The sequence below is a fragment of the Petaurus breviceps genome, unplaced genomic scaffold, assembly GCF_028583685.1.
Source record: "Petaurus breviceps papuanus isolate PSGF00001 unplaced genomic scaffold, PetGlider_PUasm1.0 90769, whole genome shotgun sequence".
NCBI classification, from domain to species: domain Eukaryota; kingdom Metazoa; phylum Chordata; class Mammalia; order Diprotodontia; family Petauridae; genus Petaurus; species Petaurus breviceps.
The window spans coordinates 12,398,661-12,418,806 of record NW_027187341.1 but is presented as its reverse complement, the minus strand read 5'-3'; the positions used below and the strand labels follow the sequence as shown (position 1 = coordinate 12,418,806).

At 34.1% G+C, this 20,146-nt stretch overlaps 1 protein-coding gene across 10 annotated transcripts in view; it reads right to left on the bottom strand.

Moving 5' to 3' along the window:
* DGKH (diacylglycerol kinase eta) overlaps positions 1 to 20,146 on the bottom strand; it is a 239,064-nt gene continuing 218,918 nt past the window's right edge. For 6 of the 10 annotated variants that reach the window (XM_069068656.1, XM_069068657.1, XM_069068658.1 and 3 more), the window contains 2 exons: positions 18,591 to 18,721; positions 1 to 11,612 (listed from right to left, as the gene is read on the bottom strand). In XM_069068656.1, the coding sequence (XP_068924757.1) occupies positions 11,523 to 11,612; positions 18,591 to 18,721 (221 nt within the window). In that variant the 3' untranslated portion in view covers positions 1 to 11,522. The remainder of the gene's footprint in view (positions 11,613 to 18,590; positions 18,722 to 20,146) is intronic. The other 4 variants (XM_069068662.1, XM_069068663.1, XM_069068661.1 and 1 more) reach the window with 3 other exon arrangements.

The following is a 20,146-nucleotide window of genomic DNA, read 5'->3' as shown; positions in this document are numbered from 1 at the left end:
TTCACTGAATGCATTCTGTTTATTTGAGAAGGAAGATCTCAAGTAAGGATCCTTTGGGAGAAACATCTCCCATCATTATGTACAACAAAATCAACCATTGCTTCCAGCAGGGTACAAAAATACACATCTCAGTGACTTCCATACAATAAATATGTAATCATGCATCCAACAATAAAAGGCACCGAAAACTGGTCACTTAGTAGTCATAAAAATTACTAACTACATTAACAAAGCCACCAAAATCTCTGTACAAGGAAATGTAACAATATATTCCAAATGTGAAAACACATAAAACATCTTTAAAATAGTATGCAATAAATATACCTCAATTGCTGTATACATATATATTAAAAATAAAACTGTGCCATTGTAAACAGTATGTAAACAAACAAAACTCAACATTTCCTTACAATTATTAAAAGCAAATAAAGCCAAATTAAAGACTCCTGTTCTAATAGATGTATTTCATTGACATATTTGCCAAACATACAATTTCACTCTTTTCTGTAGCAAACAGAGCCCACTGTGTAACAGGGAGAAGCCATTTTGCCTATTTTGGGCATAAACTGATAATGAGTTTGACAATAGATTAAGTGAATCCTTAAAAACAATCAAATGACAAGGACTGAAAAGGAGAGAAATACCACCAAAAGACTAGTTTTTGCAGCGTAAGAGTCAGAAGGAACTGCACTTTAATTTCATACGGTCAGGATGATTATGAACAGGAAATCCACTCAGTTTGTGATCATCTTTGCTGAAAGAGAAAACAAATGTGTATTGTGTAAAGATGTCATGTCTAATTAGTGGGCCTCACCTTTTCTTTGGTAGATGGTTTGTATGGTAAAAACAGATTTGTTAGTTATGTGAAGCTTAGAAATGGGTGACATTTAATAAAGATGAAAACTGTGATTCTAAATTAGGTCTGTTTAAATAATGTTTTTAATTGCAACAGGAATTTTTTCCTTTAGCATTTAGTAGTCACATAGATATACTTGACTTTTTCTCAGGAAAACAACATCAACAAAGCAAACCCCTACCTAAAACCCAACAAACTGCCAGTGCTCAGACTCGTCTCTTATAACTCACAACTGATTCTTTATTTCAGATGTTAATGCACATGAATCTGAAAATATGTTTACTATAAACTTATGTTAGGATTATTACATATCCTTATCTGAATGTTATATGCTATTACTTTCCATTCCATAATAAGTAGAGTAGAAATGCAAACATATAGATATATGTAATTTATACATCCATGAATTTGTATATATGTCTTCAAAAAGTCTGAAATGGCTTCACATGTGTTTTTTTTTCCCTATAGGTGTAGATTAACACCCCATGTTATATGTTTTGGTTTCTATAAAGTAAAGTAGAAAATTCAATCTCCTGAGATGAATCTTGAATTTAACTCATATTCTATTTTTTTTTTGAGCAATTGGGGTTAAGTAACTTGCTCAAGGTTACACAGCCAGTTATTTCTGGGTGTGGTGCTAAGTATCTGAGCCCGGATTCAATCCCCAGGTCATCCTGACACTGGGGCCAGTGCTCTTACTCGCTGAGCCACCTGGCCACCCCGACTCATATTCTATTTTAAACGTAAAAACTATCAACTGGATCAGTCAATACATATCAGCCTATAATTATGAGGAATAATCAATTAACCTTTTATCTTTCTAAACAAAAGTGGTTAAAATATTCTTGATGTCATCACTAAGCTATGAAAATATCTGAGCATAAAGATAGAATGAATCTCTTGTAATGCACACTTTAGTTATTGCCAAGGGTGGGTATGTTTGCTTTTCACTATGAATCCAATGTTAATTTAAATAAAATATACTTCATTTCTCTGCAAGACCTACTTTTAAAAATATTAAGTGCTCTTCCATTTGTCATATTACATAAGCCCTGGTGTTCAAATTTATAAATTGAATATGATTAATTTAAATTTTAAATATCTTTTTAGTATTAAATTCACATGACAGAAAAGAAGTTTCAAAAGGAAAACTGTTTAATTGTAAACAGATTCAATCTTTAAGGGATGCTGTAATTTCCCAAGCCTCTAGACTGTGGTATCAATAAAAATTAAAAGTGATAATAAACTAGAAGTGCTTGGAAAATTTAAAGATTGAGAATGTTTAGGTCATTTTACTTAAAAACAAGTTCTACTTGACTGTTTCATTTTGTTCTTCAGTATGCAAAGGCATTGAAAATGTAGTTCATTCTGAACACTCGATAAATATGTAAAATGTCTGTGTGTTTGTATTACATATGACAAATACAAATGTCCAAAATAGGAAAAGAATAATTGATGCCTATCAGTGAATTATGATGTGCTTTAAATTCACAAATATATGTGAGCTTCATAGGTTTATATTCTGAAGTAAGAATTTCATTTGGGTAATATTTTCTGATAAAAATAATTGTCATTTTGGTAACTAGCTATTTTCCTTTACTAAAACATGTTCAGCATCACCTGAGGTAGGATGGTAGAGTAGATGTGCTGAACCTAGAATCAAAAGATCTCACTTTTGAGTTCAGCTCTTTTACTAATCACCATGTAATCTTGAGCAATCAATCAATCAAGACACACTTTCAGGGCATACCACGTGTGTAAGGCAAATCATATCATCTTTCTGGATCTTTGTTCCCTCATCTTTAAAATGAAGGGATTAGATTAGAGTAGGAATTCTTAACTTGGGGTCCACAGACCTCTTCCTTTCTTCCCCTCTCCCAACAGATTTCAGGAGGTCCATGAATTTTGATGGGGAAAAAATATTACATCTTTATTTTTTTATAACTCTTGCTTTCCTTTGTAACCCTATGGATTTTATTTTGTTCATTTAAAAACATTACTTTGAGAAGAGGTTCAGTATAAAACTTCACCAGATCACCAAGTTAAGAATCCCTAAACTACAGGTTCTTTAAGGTTTTGTTTAGCTTTGGTATTCTATAGTTCATGAATTTGTTAAATTTTCTTCCCTGCTATGGACAGAAACTTCAGTTTAGCTTATAGCTATGACAAATACACACACACAAACACACACACATACATACACACTTGCAAATATAGGGTCTTCCAAGAGCTTAACGCTACAATAAGACTTTTGGAAAATCCTATAAATTAATACTATTAGATGAACATTGAGATTCTTCCTAAATTTTACCTTTGAAAAGATATGAAAGAAATATTGTCTGGATTTTATGTTTACATTCTTGTTTTACTAGATGTAGCTAAATGCTAACAGATTTTATGTAACTTGAGATACTCATCTATCCAGTGACCCTCCCAGCCCCAGTGATAGCCTCAACAGCACAGGCACTACAAGAAGTTTGATTTGGCACTAAAAAAAAAAAGTGTCTCCAAAATCCCCAAATTTCCATTAATGGCACTGGTACATATTATATTTTTGTTTTTCCAATTAGTGGTTACTATGTTCTTTGGCTAGAGGGGAAATTCTTTTTATGTAAAGTTCAATTACTATCATCCTCTGGAGACCAGATAATTTTATTATCATTCCATCATCTCTCATAAACTAGTAACAATAGAATTCATCTCATTTGCTGAAACAATTTTAATTTTTTCATTCTCACTATTCTGTATGTTGAGAAATTACTCAATAATTTAACTTTTTTTTTCCTTAAGGAAGGACTTGAATTTCTTCTCATTTGCAAATAAGCCACTGAATCATTATTTTTCATCCATTTTATATTCTTATTGTATAGTCTACTGATCAGTCTTGCTGTCAGTCTAATTTAGTCAGTAAGAAAAAAATGAAAACACCTGACCAACCATTTCTAATCCAGTTTTTCTTAGATTTTAACATCTGCTGTACAAGGTATTTTCTTTGATGCCAACTATGGCTCCATAAGACACATTATCTTATATCAAAGAATGTGAACATATTTGATCAAATCCTTAAGTAAAGACACTTTTTTTTTTAATAGCAATCGGGGTTAAGTAACTTGCTCAAGGTTACACGGTCAATTATTTCTGGGTGTGGTGCTGAGTATCTGAGCCCGGATTTGATCTAGGTCATCCCAACACTGGAGCCGGTGCTCTTACTCGCTGAGCCACCTGGCCGCCGCAATTGGGGTTAAGTAACTTGCTCAAGGTTACACGACCAGGTGTTTCTGGGTGGGTGCTAAGTGTCTGAGCCCAGGATTCGATCTCCAGGTCTTCTCAACACTGGAGCCGGTGCTCTTACTCGCTGTGCTACCTGGCCACCCCATGTAAAGACACTTTTAAAGTAAAAGCTCATAACAGTTCATTATACAATGAGAAAAGTGCCTCTTTTACCACTATAGCTTCATGCTAGCAGCCTATTTGCTTATTTTAATAAGATTATTTTGATTTATGTGATTTTCCCTCCTAGGTCAACCAAAAAAAAAAATCCTGATTTCTACATTTCTTCCTCAATTGTAAATAGATTTTCATCCAGGCCATATAAATCATGTTTATAATATATTCCATATCTAAAGCCATATTTCTATCTTCTTTTAAGGAGAAAGTTAATAGAAAGGGTAGAAGTACAAAAAAAGAAAAAAGCCAAGCAAGAAAGTTAACTACAGCAAGAACCAGACTGGTAGTGGGCTGTACCCAGAAGGAACCAGTACTCTACTGGACCTTGGTGTCAAAAGCATATTGCCTAACCATACTAGTTGGTAACTTAGTTGTCACTGTATATCAGTTCACATGTCAACAGATAACATATAATGTGACTTACTCTCCTTTTTATTTTTTAAAGCACTCACAATAATTTGTTTGAAAAGTATCCTTAATATTCTATGACAGTTTGGAAATACATAAAATCTGTCAGTTGCTTTATAAAAACAAATTGATTTATAAATTGACTTTAGGGTTTCTAAGAATAATGAACTAAATTTAGGCACATGACACTGTTTCATATTAACTTGGAACAGTTTTGGGTTTTTTTTTTGTTTGTATGGTTTGATTTTTGAAATTGCTTAAAATCTTGTTTTTCAAAACTTGTTTTTTTCCATATAAAATACATTTAAAACATGTATCAACATAATTAAAAAGACAAATATGCACCCAGTTGTATAAGTGACTGTTGGCAAATGATGACAAAACAAAATAGTTCCTTAGATTTCTAAAGAATGCAAATAAACTATATCTATACACAGATAGTGAAACTGCAAATTCATTTTTAAATAACTGTGTAAATGAAACCCCAGAATGGGGTTTCCCTGAATGACTTAATGCTTCCCTGAAGACTGAAACACTTTCTATGCTTATTTGTATATATATATTAGGTGTGCAACTACTGATTTCTCCCAAGCCACAAAGATGGACAATTAATATTAGGCAGAAGTTTGGGTTTGAAGAGAAATTTGCTTAGGTGGTAAAGAAAAAACTAGCATACTGGAACATGTGGTTAAAACATCAACATTCTCAAATTAAAAAAAAATCATTTCCATTTTCTGATTTTCCCACACTTTAAAAAATATAATAATTCTATAATAACATCCCAAATGACTTTACCCTGCACTATATAATTTCAGTCATCCATGTATCTGTAAGAAAGAGAATCATCTTTTCATTAATAAGGGGTTTCAGAAAAGAACAAGATGGGCTTCTGTTTGGCAGAAATGAGTGCTTCAAGTATGTAAGCAAATTATTAACAGCATTATTAACAAGTAAGCAACAGCAGTATAAAAGAACTAGAAAATGCATTTTTGTATAAAAGATCAAGTTCCTTAATATATTTTATAGAGATAAATACATTGATTTATACAACTGGTAAAGCCTTCTACTGATTATTATCTTATTAATGCCATCTATCATTACTGCTATGGATGTCAACATTTCCTTTTCTTTCTTCTTCAAAAACAGAATATTAAAATTTAAAATTCTTGCCCCAAAGTTAACCAAATGTATAAGGCTAGTTTGTTACTCAAATATTTTATCTGCTTAAAATTCCTGCAAATCAGAATAAATCTTTGCAGTTTGAACAAGCAGCATGATAATATTCTGATATAAAAATCATAGCAAAACTCTCACTTGGAAAAAAAATCAGTAAAAGGAAAATCCTGTTGTATAAATATGCTATATAATGTGAAAGTGAGACTTCTAACTCACTTCTGAGACAGGACAAATAGTCAATTTATCATTTGACAATTTTGAATTATCATGTAATTTCTTAGTTATAGGATAAATATATTACTCCAATTTATTATCTTAATATACAATATCTCTTTCATAAAACTGCAACTATTACACTTATCAAAACCTTCTAGAACACTAATTACCAGTTACCAGAACTGTAAAAAAAATTAGCTATTCATAAGCTTAATACTTAGAGGTATAGATATAGATATGAATAAACAGTGGTAAACATTAATAGTGCAATCAAACATTAAGGATCACAAACAAAATATATTCTATGTCCTTATCAGCTTGCATGTCATATTTTATTTAACAGAGTATCAAACTCATGTATTTAAGTGAATAGAAGTAGCACTACCTTCCTCTAGATTTTGTTAATTTACTCTGAAATGCAATTCTTACCAAATAGATAATTTACCATGTTTTACATACACACACACACACACACACAACATTTATAACTTAGAAAAACAGTATTTTTAAATATGTGTTTGGGTAGGGCAAACAATTTTAACATTATGGCTTGTTTTTATTTATTTTTTCCAATGAGGCTTTGAAAGGAGACTAAATATAAACAAAGGTAAATAAAGCATGTTAAACATACAAATAGAATAAAGTTCTTGTTTTCTATTGAATGAAATAGTGTTTATACTTGATACTAAATTGAACTTTGATGCATTAGAAGTGAATATATTGGAATTCCTTTTCCCTAAAGACGGAATATATGACAAACAAAAAAATTAAAACACAGCTGCCTTTTGCCTCAAAATCCTTTGAAGTGTTACATTTTATATACCCCTTTTCACCAAAAAAAATTAGTTTGGGGGAAAATAAAAAAGAAGGAACAAGTATGATAGTGATAAGGAGAAAACCAATGTAATTTTCTCTTTCCCTATTAAAAAAATTATAATAATCCTGACTTATTTTTCAAATTTAGAATGTTTCTTTAAGAAAACTTCCTATAATTCAAAGGCAGTTAGTACCATCCTATAAAGAGGTTGATAGAAGAGCTGATTACCAGAAACAAGAGGGAAGCACAATTTAAAAATATTGTACGAAGAGGGGGAAAACCAGTAGGAAGTCATAGCAAAGCAATAAAATTAAATTTTAGACTCTTTCACGCACACCACCATCATACCCATAACTATGTCTGCCCGCCTCCCATCCCCACCCACCCCCCACACTTTATTTAGCACTAGTAGAAAGAAGAATAAGGAATGACTAAATTCTATGAGAGCTGTTTGGGTCATCCTTCAATCAATACACAATCTCTTATTTGAGAAAATTGCAGGGCAGGTTTTTTCTTATCTAATTTATACAATTCATTTTTCCTTCCACTTGCATAACCTTTGTCTAACATTATAGCATTATTCTCCATTCATTTTCAAGGTGCATAGGCAAGTTATTTAGGGAGAGGAGACAGGAGCATTTATTAGGTTGAGAGATTTTCTCGGTGCATAATTAGATATCTACATCCTATAATGAATTCACATCTATATAAACATGAAAGTTTAAAACACTGACTTCTCAATAAGAAACCGTTCCTAGTATGCTTTGAAATCATGTGTAGAATTAATATCAAATAGAGTTGTCTTAAGTCACAGTTTGCATTAAAGTTGTTTTCCTGAACCAACACCTAATTAAAACAGCCTAGAGTAGTTCCACTTAGGCACCAAAAGGCGAGAGCATCTTTGGCAATGTTTTAGTAAATAACAACCTGTACATTAACATTGATAAGTGAAGGATTTCTTAAGCCAAGTGAATTCTGAAAAGATACTTGATTAAAATAACAGACAATAGGACAGATCATATGAGAAACTATGTGACTGAGGTTAGGGAAGTAGTGAGTTAACTTTCAGAGTACTCTTTCAAGGTACCATTAATTTATGAAGTATTACTTTACAGAATTAAGACAGCACACTATGAAACAATATATCCTTGTCTAGTTCGTTATTTCTTTCTTTGAAGGGCTTACATGTAAAATGTGATTTCAGTTGTGATCACTTTTGACTTCCCAATTTTTATTCATTGCACAATTAATCCTTTCTGTGAACTGCTTTGTGTTCTCAAACATGAGGCAAAGCAAGCACGAACATATTTAAATTAAAAATAAAAAGGTTACTATGGGACTTTTGTTGCCAAAAGATTCCTTTATGAATATTTCGTTGGAACAAATATACACTGAATCAAATCAAAAGGTACTGCCGTAGAAAGTATGGAAGTCTGAGCAGAGGTGGTATTGATATAAGAATACCATCTAACTAGAGTAATTAATCTAATTTTTTTTAAACTTGGGCTAAATGACTACATAAACAAACTATGACATCTAAGCATACATAACTAGAGTTTATGGTAGGTTTGATGGGACATAGAAGCCCAGCACCTCTGATCTTACTCCAGTTCCCATAAGACCAATCTTCTGATCACTCATTTGTGGTCACCAAGGACCAGATTTCAACTAGAGAAGAAATCTCAAGTTACCAAGACAACAAAGGAAGTTGGAATTGGTAAATGATAAAAGAGTAGAGGAATATGTCTGAAGTTAGCTGTAGTGACTTAGGCACAAGAAAAGAAATTATTTTAAAATTTTGGCTAGGGTTACTCTACCCTCTGCTTTAATCCAAAAGAATGAACGGAAACCAACCTCTCACTTTATAAAAGATGGCCCAAGGTGGGGCTTTACAACTCCTTCTGTTATATCCTCAAGCCCCTGAAGGGGTAGGGGTGCAGGAATCAGGGGAAGTTTGTGTCCACCATGGTAGTGGTAGTAACTCAACCAAGCTCAGTCCAGGGAAATGAGCTTTTCATGTCCTTCCCATGGTATGAATCAGAGAGCAAGCATCCTTCCCCTTTGCTCCCCAAACCTCCTAACAAACCCTGCATATAAAGGTTTCTTTGCTTTCTTTTCTGTACTTTACTAGCTACAGGAAGTTGGCTCTCTCATCAAGCTCATGGGAGTCCGGAGAGGCCAAGGGATAAAGCCCAGGAATAGCTGTCAGTATACTAGATTGAATGGAGGCAGTTTTGCACACAGACAAGGAATACTGCTCTAATTTTGTTTTAAAAATTAAATCCATGGTATCAGAGTTGCTTTTGGGGCACGATTCTTTTAAAATACAATTGCAGCAAAAAATTTAGTTCCAGTTTTCAAGTTGTAGTTAACTGAGATTTTTTTTTTTGCCTTTTGAAGGGCAATTGGGGTTAAGTAATTTGCCCAAGGTTACACTGCTAGTTTGTGTGTGTTTCTGTGTGTGTGTGTGTTAAGTGTCTGAGGCCAGAACAGAACACAGATCCTCCGGACTCTGGGGCCGGCGCTTTATTCACTGCGCCACCTAGCTGCCCCTAGTTAGTTGAGATTTTACTGGGTATATATAGAGATCACATAGAGATAATCACATATACCCCCTTAAAATAAAGGGGTCAATGTCAAGGAAAATTTAAAAAGAATTCATTTTAAAACACTAAGATATTTATGCATTCTTGAATATATAAGAGCACAAAAAAACTTCCTTTTCTTAAAAGCTAAGTAGAAATGTTTTATTTAGCTTATTTGTTTTTGGTAAGTGTACCTCAGACTTCCATATTTCCCATGGTAGCTTTCTCTTTCTCTCTTTTTGGTATAGCATGAGAGGCACCTCTGATATAAAAGCTGTGAAATTTTGGTTCTATCTCTTTTGTTTTGCAAGCTAACAGGAAAGTGCTTAGATCATAAAGAAAGGTAGGGAGCATGAAAGGGGCAGGAGCAAATGGTCTTATGCACATGTCAGTGTAGAATCATATAATATACATCAGACAATGACCAATCCATGCCTGAAAACCAATTTTAGCTTTTAGGCTGAAAGTTCCTCCTTTCAATGACTTCTCATGGTTCCTTCTTTTTAATGCGGCAAACAAAGATTTTGGTGGGAGTTAAGATATGTTCATGAATTAGACATGAAAGCATCAGGATATAGATATGTGATGGAATAGAACGGCCTTCGAGCCAGGACCCGGTGGGCTCTTTTTTGATGGACACCCAGAGAAGGATGAAGGGACCTGCTCTATTGGAGCTTCGTGGTTTCATCAGCTGTAACATGCACAAGTCACAGGTAAGGAAATCAAATATTTAACCAGTCTTTACTTTTGGAGCAATTTCCTTTAGTTGCTTTTCTATGAATTCTTTTATCTATATATTTGGGAAACAAATGTTTAGGGAATATCAATGAAATGGTATCTCAAGATTACATCTGGGTGAAATTGTTGCTTTTCTTTAATTTTATTAGGTAGCCCCAAAGTACAATATGGAAATAGTCAGCACTGGGTTAATACCCTGCCTGCTTTTGTCACATAGAAGATGGTTATAAATATCAAAGTGAAATATTTTTAAATGTCTGAAAAAATATTTTACAGGAAATGTGTGTGATAAATATACCAAGGATACGTTACACAACCAAGACAGAACATGAAAGAACTTTTTAGTTTAAATGAACTATGAGAAACTTTTCATTTGAGGAGTCAGGTACGAGTTTTATGATACAATGGTTCTTAATAAGATGAGAAAAATTTCTTAACTGATATACCTACTGCACATGATTTACTGAAAGAAAACTAGATTACATAAAATGTACATTGGTGTTGAATATGGCACAAACACAACGTATTCACATCTACAAATTCTTAACCACAGGATGTTTAGGTAAAATAAAACACTAAACAATAGAAAAAAAAACAACAAAAATGTACTTGGGGAGTAATAAATTAAATCCTTTTAAAACTAATATTGAGGTTGTTCAAGTGTTAAAAGTATTAGATGTGTCATGCAACAAAAAGAAAATCAGTTCAGGCAGAAACGTCGTGCACTGTAATTTGTACCCACAGTATTTGTGGAGTTAACTGTATTTTCCCTTTACCACTGAATGCTGGGCTCCTGAGGCAGTATCAATCTCACATGCAAAACTACAAGACTTTAATCTCTCTCCTCTGAATAGAGATTCCAAGGAAAAAGCTCTGTCTCAGATCAGTCAAAGTGAAACCTGTCTCCACATAATGATATGTTGTTGCATTGTAGGAAAGCCACATTAGACCAGGATGAAGGAAATTCTCCACTTCACAATTCCATCTTTCAGACATTGTAGTTTACTGTGCTCCTAGATTTTCCTCAATATGTGCATGTTGAACATGCCAGGTCCACACAATAAGAAAATGGCTTCACAGAATGTACTTTTTTTTTGTTTGGCACAAAATCTTAACACCTCCAGCCAAGCTTTTCACCCACAATATAAATAAACCCACCTACATAGGGTACACTTAGGCTTTTTCATCCACACAGTAAACTACAAGGACAGCAAACTGCCTCTGATAATTTAGCATTTACTAGTCATTCTCCCTCTTTCAAGAAGTAGCACCAGTAGGATTACACCTCAGACAGTAGAGTGCTCTTTCCTAGCTCTTTAATTCCCTGAAGAATTCGTTTCATATGACCCACTTTCGTTATCCCCAGATCCTATAAAAAAAAGAGAGAGAGAGAGAGAGAGAAAGAGAGAGAGAGAGAAGAAAAGTTTATTGATAGGAGAAAACTCACAGTGATACATTCAACTTGGTGAGCAACACTGAATCCACTGAGTTCTATGTTCAATGGTTCTGAATGTGGAATTAGCAAGAAGTAAGAAAAGGTGTTTATAAAATGAATATTTTACCTAACTCACTGTGAAACAACCAACCTGTGACCATGGTCTTCTGGAGAAAACACCTATAGAAGCTTCAAATTAATTCTTTGATAACACTGTTTGCAGCTCTTCAAGATTCCAGACATGGCTTAATTTCTCCCTTCTAAACACAGGGATCTCTATGAGGGAATGATGTATATTGTTGGTTCTGATGCATCTATAGCCTCATACATTTTTGCACAAGCTCAAATTCCATAATGAGGCAAAAGTGTGAAAGCAGACACCAATTTCTACAACTCTGGATTAGGAATGTTTGTTCCTAAATGTTCATGGAGAAATAATCATTGGTGATAACCTTTAATTATTTACAAAAATAAATTAGATTGTTACATCGGTGACTAGGAATGACTATAGAGTGTAAGTAAGTATCCCTGCCCGTCCTAGGGAAATGCTTTTAATGCTGGGTTTTTGACTATTTCCTCAAACTCCTCATTTTACAATAATATTTTTTATTATCAGATATCAATGTTGAATTTTTATAAATGTGTGATTGCTGCTGATGCAAGACAGGCATAATTTCCCATATCTGAAATACTACCATAACCAGGAGCTCCCCATGTTGATGAAACCATGTTTTCTCTTTGAGAATGTGAAAACCTATTACACTGGATTTAGTCAATCAATCAACAGTAATTGATGTTTTCTTCTTGAGAAAGTAGATACATTTTTATACTGGGTTAATCCTCATATATTGCTTTTTGGTATAATGAGCTATGTTTTCTCAATAAGTTATCTAAATTTCCTGGTTATAGCTAGAGTCCACTATAATTTGAACTTCTCTCAGTAGACTCCTGTTGAACTATATACAACCCATGAAGACTTTCTATCTATCTATCTATCTATCTATCTATCTATCTATCTATCTATCTATCTATCTTTTCATCTATATATGTATACAAACAAATATGTGTGTGCATGTGTGTATACACTATATACATGTTTTTTTTTTATCTTAATCCTTAGCCATCTTCTAAGTTATGGTACTTTTTTGTAAGAAATAATTCCCAAAATTGTGTTAATGTTTAAAATGAGACAACCACTTAGCAAATTAGAAAGTCAATGAAATGACTTAAAAACCAGTGGCTTCAGGCAGCATGCAAAGCAATGTAAGTAAGGTTAAAAGGAAATGGAAAGTCATTTGAACAAACAATGACTACAGGAATATTCCAAATTTTTACCCATTGCTCTAAAAATCATAGCCTAATCCATTCTTTAAAACTCCTTAAATGTGATAACATTTACCTTACAGCCATATTTTTAAAAGCATCAACAAACCAATAAAAAATTCATGAATCTTTTTGATATTACAATATAGATACTTTTGCTGGCCCTGGGTATTTCCAATAAATGTTACTATTTTCAAATACCTACAGCTATTTTCAAGCTCGTGGTCAATTACAGATCAGTTCCTATAAAGCTTTTTTAGTATGTAATTGACCCATCAAAATTTTTTTTAAATGTTTGCTTTGTAACTCTCCATATTTAATGTTATTTTCTTTACAGGTAGCATGTAGTATGAACTAATGGAGACAGGACTAAACTTGGAAAACATTGGGTTCAAATCCTACAACTAAGTGGCTTCAGAAAAACCGTCTCACTTCTCAGTGCCTAAGCTAACTCTCAGACTTATCTACTAAGTCAAAGGCAGGTTGGTTTGGGAAGCTACCATATCAGAAGCTCCCCATATTGATGAAATCTCATAATATGCATACCTTTTATACTATGTATATTAATCCTCTTACAAAGTATTGTGTGGTAGCTGAATTTTCTTAATGAAATCTGTAAAGACTGACTACTGAATGTCATTTGCTATAGTTGGAGTTCATTATAATTTGACCTTCCTTCAGTGGACCCATTGAACTATGTATACTGCTTATGAAACTTCTCACATTTTCCTCAGCTCTGGAGCATTGTTTCCTTATTCATTTCACTAGAGGTATGTTCTTAAGGCAAAACAAGAACTGTGGGTCTAGCACCATTGCTTCCCTCTTTGCTAAGTCTCACCTGTGGATTCATTCTTGTTGATAGCAGTGACTATCAATATTGTGGCAAGTGTAGGAGGGAGAGATAGATGGATTTTGTTTACAGGGCTTGCCAGATTTTTATACCCTCCGATGAGAAAAATCCCAGAGCACAAATGCTGACATCAAGCCCAGAAAAAGTCAATGAAATTCCACTCAACACTCATTATACTATTGACAGCTACCCAGAAAGTACAATTTGATAGTCATTGTTTACCTGCCTTATCACTATTACATCTAGAGAAAAATATTTCTAATACTTTATTTACTTTAATTAATTACATTCTAAAAGACAGCATTATGAATGCTACAATTTTCCTCTTTCTTAAGGTCAGTTTCCTTTAAGAAGAAAACAAAATGTTACTATGATTTTAACAGACAGCTATTTACTACTGTTTAGCACTTTATTTCTAAGAAATTGTAAAGTGATCTTCTGTTAGAAATAAAACAAAAATCTTTCAAAGGTTCTTTTGGACTAAGGGACTGACTGTCTTTGGGATCCTTAGGTTACATTTATACGGCATATTTTCCTACCATTCAGTTCCCAAATCTAATAAGAACCTAAGTACTTGAGGAGTATAAATGATACCTAATCTCCACTAGACAGTGCCAAATGAATCTCAAAATAGATGGCTTCAAAAACATTTCTCAGCACTGCATCATTGAAGACAGGATTATTTGAAGCATTTCCTGTTCTTGTAAACTGAGCTTATGGAAACCATCATAGCTAAAACTGATTTAGACTTCTCTCTATGGGACTTACACTAGGACACACTATTATGTTATTGTCACAGGGTTACTGGGAGGATCAAATAACATCACATAGGTAAAGTGCTGTATAAATGTTAGATATTATCATCCTCTCGGTAACTGATAACATGTATATAGATGCTAAAATGCCAATGCTTTTTGAAAATTTTCCTGTATTTAAAGAGCCTTTATAACAAGTACAACTAGAATCACTGACTTTTGAAAGTTAGAAAGGATTTAGATGGCATCTAGTCCATCTCCTTCAATTTATGAAACTGTATCTGAGAGAGCTTAGGCGCATAGTTATATAGGAGCAGAGAGCTGAGGCTAGAATTCAGTTCTCCTTTGTCTCAGTCTTGTCTTTTCCATCCTGCCTTGTCGTCTTCCAAACAAACACTTTTATCCTCACTTACTTTCCTCCTTCTCCCTTAATTATGAGAAGCTATTAGCAAGAACAGACAAAATCTCTAAAGCATTCATTCCCAAAGTAATTTGGGAATTGCATTTTTTGTGTCATATCTCTTTCTTGGTTCTCCTTCTACTTGTCTGACCTCTCCTTGGTCTCCTTTGTTGAATTTTTGCATCATCCCCATTAACAGTTGGTATACCACCAAAGTTCTCTCCAGAGTCCCTTTTTCTTCTCTTTATGCTCTCACTTGGTAATCTTATTAGTTCAATTACTATCACTGCCAAGATGACTCCCAGATCTATCTATCTATCTATCATCTATCTATCTACCTATCATATACATATACATTCACATACATACATATATATGTATCTATACCTATACACATACACACACAGGTCCACATTTGCCTATTGAACATTTAAAACTGGATTTTCCATAAGCATCTCAATCAACATGTCAACAACACAGATAGGGAGTGCAGTGGCTAGGATAGAGTGCTGGACCTGAAATCAGAAAGACCCGAGTTTAAATCTGGTTTCAGATACTTACTAGTTATGTGACCCTAGACAAGTCACTTAACCTCTTCTACATAGCTGCCAAAGTGATTTTCTTAAAGTGTAGGCGAGACCATTTCAGCTCTCCAAGTCAATAAACTCAATATTATATCCAAGATCAAATATTAACTCTTTTGTAAGGTATTTAAAGCCCTTAACAATTCTTTCCCTTCATACTTTTCTGGTGTCTTCCACATTGCCTCCCTCTACATACTGCACAATTTAGCCATACTGACTTTCTTGAAATAGTCCTCACAAACAATGCTACATCTTCCATCTCCATACCTTTCCACTAGCTGTTCCCCACATCTAGCCTGATCTCCCTTCTCACCTTGCCTTCTTAGAATCTCTGGATTTCTTCAAGCCTCAGCTCAAACACCACCTTCTGCTGGACACTTTTCCTGGTTTCCTCCTATGTTAGAGATGTTAGTTTCTATCAAAAGTTACCTTTCATTTACTCTGTATATATCATGTATGTACATATACATATACACATACACATATATACATATGTATCTATATATACATACAGATAGATAGATAGATAGACAGACAGATACACACATTGTTTCTCTCATTCAATGTTTAAGTATCTTAAGGACAAGGGTCATTTCTATTTTCCTTTGTCTTCCCCAGCATTTAGCAGGGTGCTTGGCATATAGCAGGTACGCAAGAGATGGATTAATTGATTATTGGACATAAATATATTGATGGAATCTTTAAATTCTAGTTCCAAAATTCTGGGCATCTTGGATATATCCAGAATGAAAGGGGGGAAATCACAAAATGCTATATAAAAATAAATAAAACTAAGCTCACTTTCATAACAAATAATTACCACATATATCATTTTAACACATGATTTGAAATGTAATATTTTGAGGGAAAATAATTGACGATATAGAAATGTCCTCAAGAACCCTTATATAAATTCAGGAACTTATGTGATAGGACAGAAAAAGAAAACAAAATGCTTCCTGATATCATCTCACATAATATATTGAATTCTTTTCAAATATAGGGTGGAGGGGACGAAAGTCTGGCAGAACACCATCTATAAAATGATTTTCTAAGAATTAGATAAGAATAATCACAGAGGTATTAAGTTTGTTTAACTAGCTCCTTTTGTTAAAAGTAAAATTAAAAATTCCTAACCTTGTTCATACCTCTAGCCATCATTGTCAATTCCTCCAAGACTCAGGTCTAGAGGGCATAACCATTGCCCACAGTCACACCAACCAGCCAAGAAGGGATAATGATTCTGAAGCAGCAGGTTTTGCTGCCAATAGAACAATATCTATTTAATTCTTTCCACTATTATTTCACTTTTTAAGCTAAATTATCCAGGGGAAAAGAAAATGTTATATAAAACTTTTAAAGTCTAATTTCCTTTCATAACTAAGAGACAAATTTAGCTATCCCAGGGAATGTGGAAGATCTATATTTCTCTTTTGAATACTTTTACTAGCACATTTGGCTGGTTATCTTAGAGTCCATGTAAGCAAAGGTATAAGATACAGTGAAGGCAGAGTTGTGATTTAATTGGTTTTAAGATGCATTTCTTCTAAAGGTACTGACCACTTGTAATTCTTTTTTTTTTTTTTTGCTTTTTGGGCGGCAATCAGGGTTAAGTGACTTGCCCAAGGCCACACGGCTAGTTTTTGTGTTAAGTGTCTGAGGCCGAATTTGAACTCAGGTCCTCCTGACTCCAGGGCCAGCGCTCTACTCACTGTGTCACCTAGCCACCCCAACTTGTAATTCTTAATGCCAATATAAGTAACGTATACTCTTACAATATGCAAGGATACTTTTTTCTGACTTGTCTGTCACTTAAGCCAGCAAAAATAATGCTAATTATTACTGGATCACTTGTAATGAGAAATGTAATCTTATACTCACTAATTATGGGCAAATCATTTAAATTGCTATACAAATGTGAACTTTTAAGAATTATTAGCAATGATAAGCTTTCTGAGCCTCATTTTCCTCATCTGCAAAATGAAAATACTTTTCCTATTTATTTTGCTTTTTTTTTTGGAGGGTAATTGGGGTTCAGTGACTTGCCCAAGGTCACATGGCTAGTTTTTGTGTTAAGTGTCTGAGGCTGGATTTGAACTCATGTATTCCTGATTCCAGGACTGTGCTCTACTCACTGTGCCACCTAGTCGCCCCCCATTTATTTCTAAGAGTTATAACAATCAAATGAGATCATATATGTAAAGTACATCGCAAAACTCAATGTCATGTGAATGTAAGAATAAGAAAAGAAAAACTTAAGTTTTTAGACACTTTCTTCTCACACAAATCTGGAATGATTTAGATGTTTCTAATGCTAATTCTCAGTCAAATAGTGTTTTTCTGCAAACTGAAGTGTAACTATTATCTATCCCTATCACTTTTGGAAACTTTGTTCCATGTTGTTTTCTTTAAAAATGATCATAATTTTTATTTAATTTGTTGAAGAAAAATGACTTTGTAAATAGTTAACTGATAGGAAATTTGAATTTATTAATATTTTTAACATGACTCATAATAAAATATCAGCTTTGCAATCAGATAAATAACATCTGTACATGGTTATTGTTCTTACTCTCATCCATTAGGTGTTTAATGACTATGAGCAAATTTTCAGCTCTTGACTTTTACACGAAAAGCCTTTAAGATCACCAGCAGCTACCACCTTCCAAACTGATCCCATGCAGTATAGTTCAAGCAGGGAGGAGTGCAGTCATAGCTGCTGCTATTGCTGAGGGAAATGATTATGTTCACCGAGGCTCGACTACATTATCGTTCTGTGTGAAGTATTTGACAAAGACATCATATTGTTTTGTTGATATCCTCAGCTTCAAGTACAGTGCAACACAGAAAGAGCTCAGGCCACAGGACAGTGTGGATTAGTTTACTGCATATTCGCACAAGGTAAGCCAAGCTACAAGCACATAACAAAAGGCAAACAGAAGAGAGGAGTTAAGGTGTAAGAAAAATCTTAAGAGCAGAAAAGTAGCACAAAGGAAATACCTTAAGATCTCGCCTTTCCAGGTGCAAAAGCTCAGCCCCTCGGATGTCATGGCGGATGAAGATTTCTGTGTACTCTCCCAAATTGAGCTGATCCAGCCAAGCAGCAACTTCATCTGTGCCCCACTTTTGAACTACCAAAGTTAAGAGCAAAACCCCCTTAATTTCTACATGCTCAATGCATTACAAGCAAAGGATGGCAAAAGAGACAGGAGAACAGAGTAGAACAGCAAGTGCTAGCCAAGGAAAAGATTAAAGGTATCATTTCCACAAAACTGGACAATTTCCTGGGTTTTGTTTTTTCCATGCAGGTCACAGATTAGCAGTAAATATGAGAAAATAATCTCTTCAAAGACAGAATCCGTTGCCTTGCAGCCGTGCTTTCCACTTTAGTCATTAACACTACTGAAACTACAGGAGATGTATCAAAACTTTACTTTTTTACTATTAGGATCAGTGATGCAAGGGCCACATGAATTCTGATTACTTCTTTTTTGTTTGTTTGCATTTTGGGAGGGCAATTGGGGTTAAGTGACTTGCCCAAGGTCACACGGCTAGTTTTTGTGTTAAGTGTCTGATGCCATATTTCAACTCATGTCCTCCTGACTCCAGGGACAGTGCCCTACTCACTGCACCACCTAGCTGCCCCCTGATTACTGCTTAATGACCTTAATAAGCTTCATTATCAGTAGAAAAGAGCTACAAGTTCTAAAAAGAATATAAAATCTGACATGGGGATTTCAATTTTACAGAAACTTTGTTCTGATTATAGTCTGTTAAATTTAAATCTCTTCCTCTTACTGATTTCTCTAGTACTCTTAATTAAAGTAGCCAATACTATGTTGAATCAATTTAATAGGCCATCTAAAAGCTTTGTCAGCACTACATTCTAAGGTTAGTTGTGTTAGATTATTGTTTAATAAAAAATGATCATTCTCTTTGTATATTTTATTAAACATTGATTAGCTTCAGACTAACCTGCTCATCTGCCATATTGTGGGTTTTTTTTTTAAATTAGCTCTTAGACAATTATTTTATAAACCTCATCATTAAGATCTTCTGAGCCTTTTTGAGTAAGATAGCTAATTCAAAATAGGCAATGAATTTGGTTGTAAAAAGGCTGCTACCATCAGAAAGGTCAGCTCTTGTTTGTACTTAAGGCATATAATGTCATTAGGTTGGATCTCTAGGGATGAGTGAACTGGAAAGAGAACAGCAAAGAGATTGTTTAATCTCTACTTTATAAACACAGGTGTTGCTGTAGATTGCCATCAGAGTGTGTGTGTGTGTGTGTGTGTGTGTGTGTGTGTGTGTGTGTGTGTGTGGTTGTGTTGGGCTGGGGAAACAGCAGGGTAAGATTCTACACTTGAGAGGAAAAAGAGAATGTATGGCTATTACAGAAACATATTTAGTAGGTTAAAGGAGCAAATGAAAGCTGCTATACTCCAGTAAAGGACTCTAGAGTGTCTGGATCCTTCCCTTTGAAGTGGAAAAACAAGTCACAAACCAGTATCTTGGATTGCTGGTTAGAGGGATAAAGAACCATCCAAACACAAATA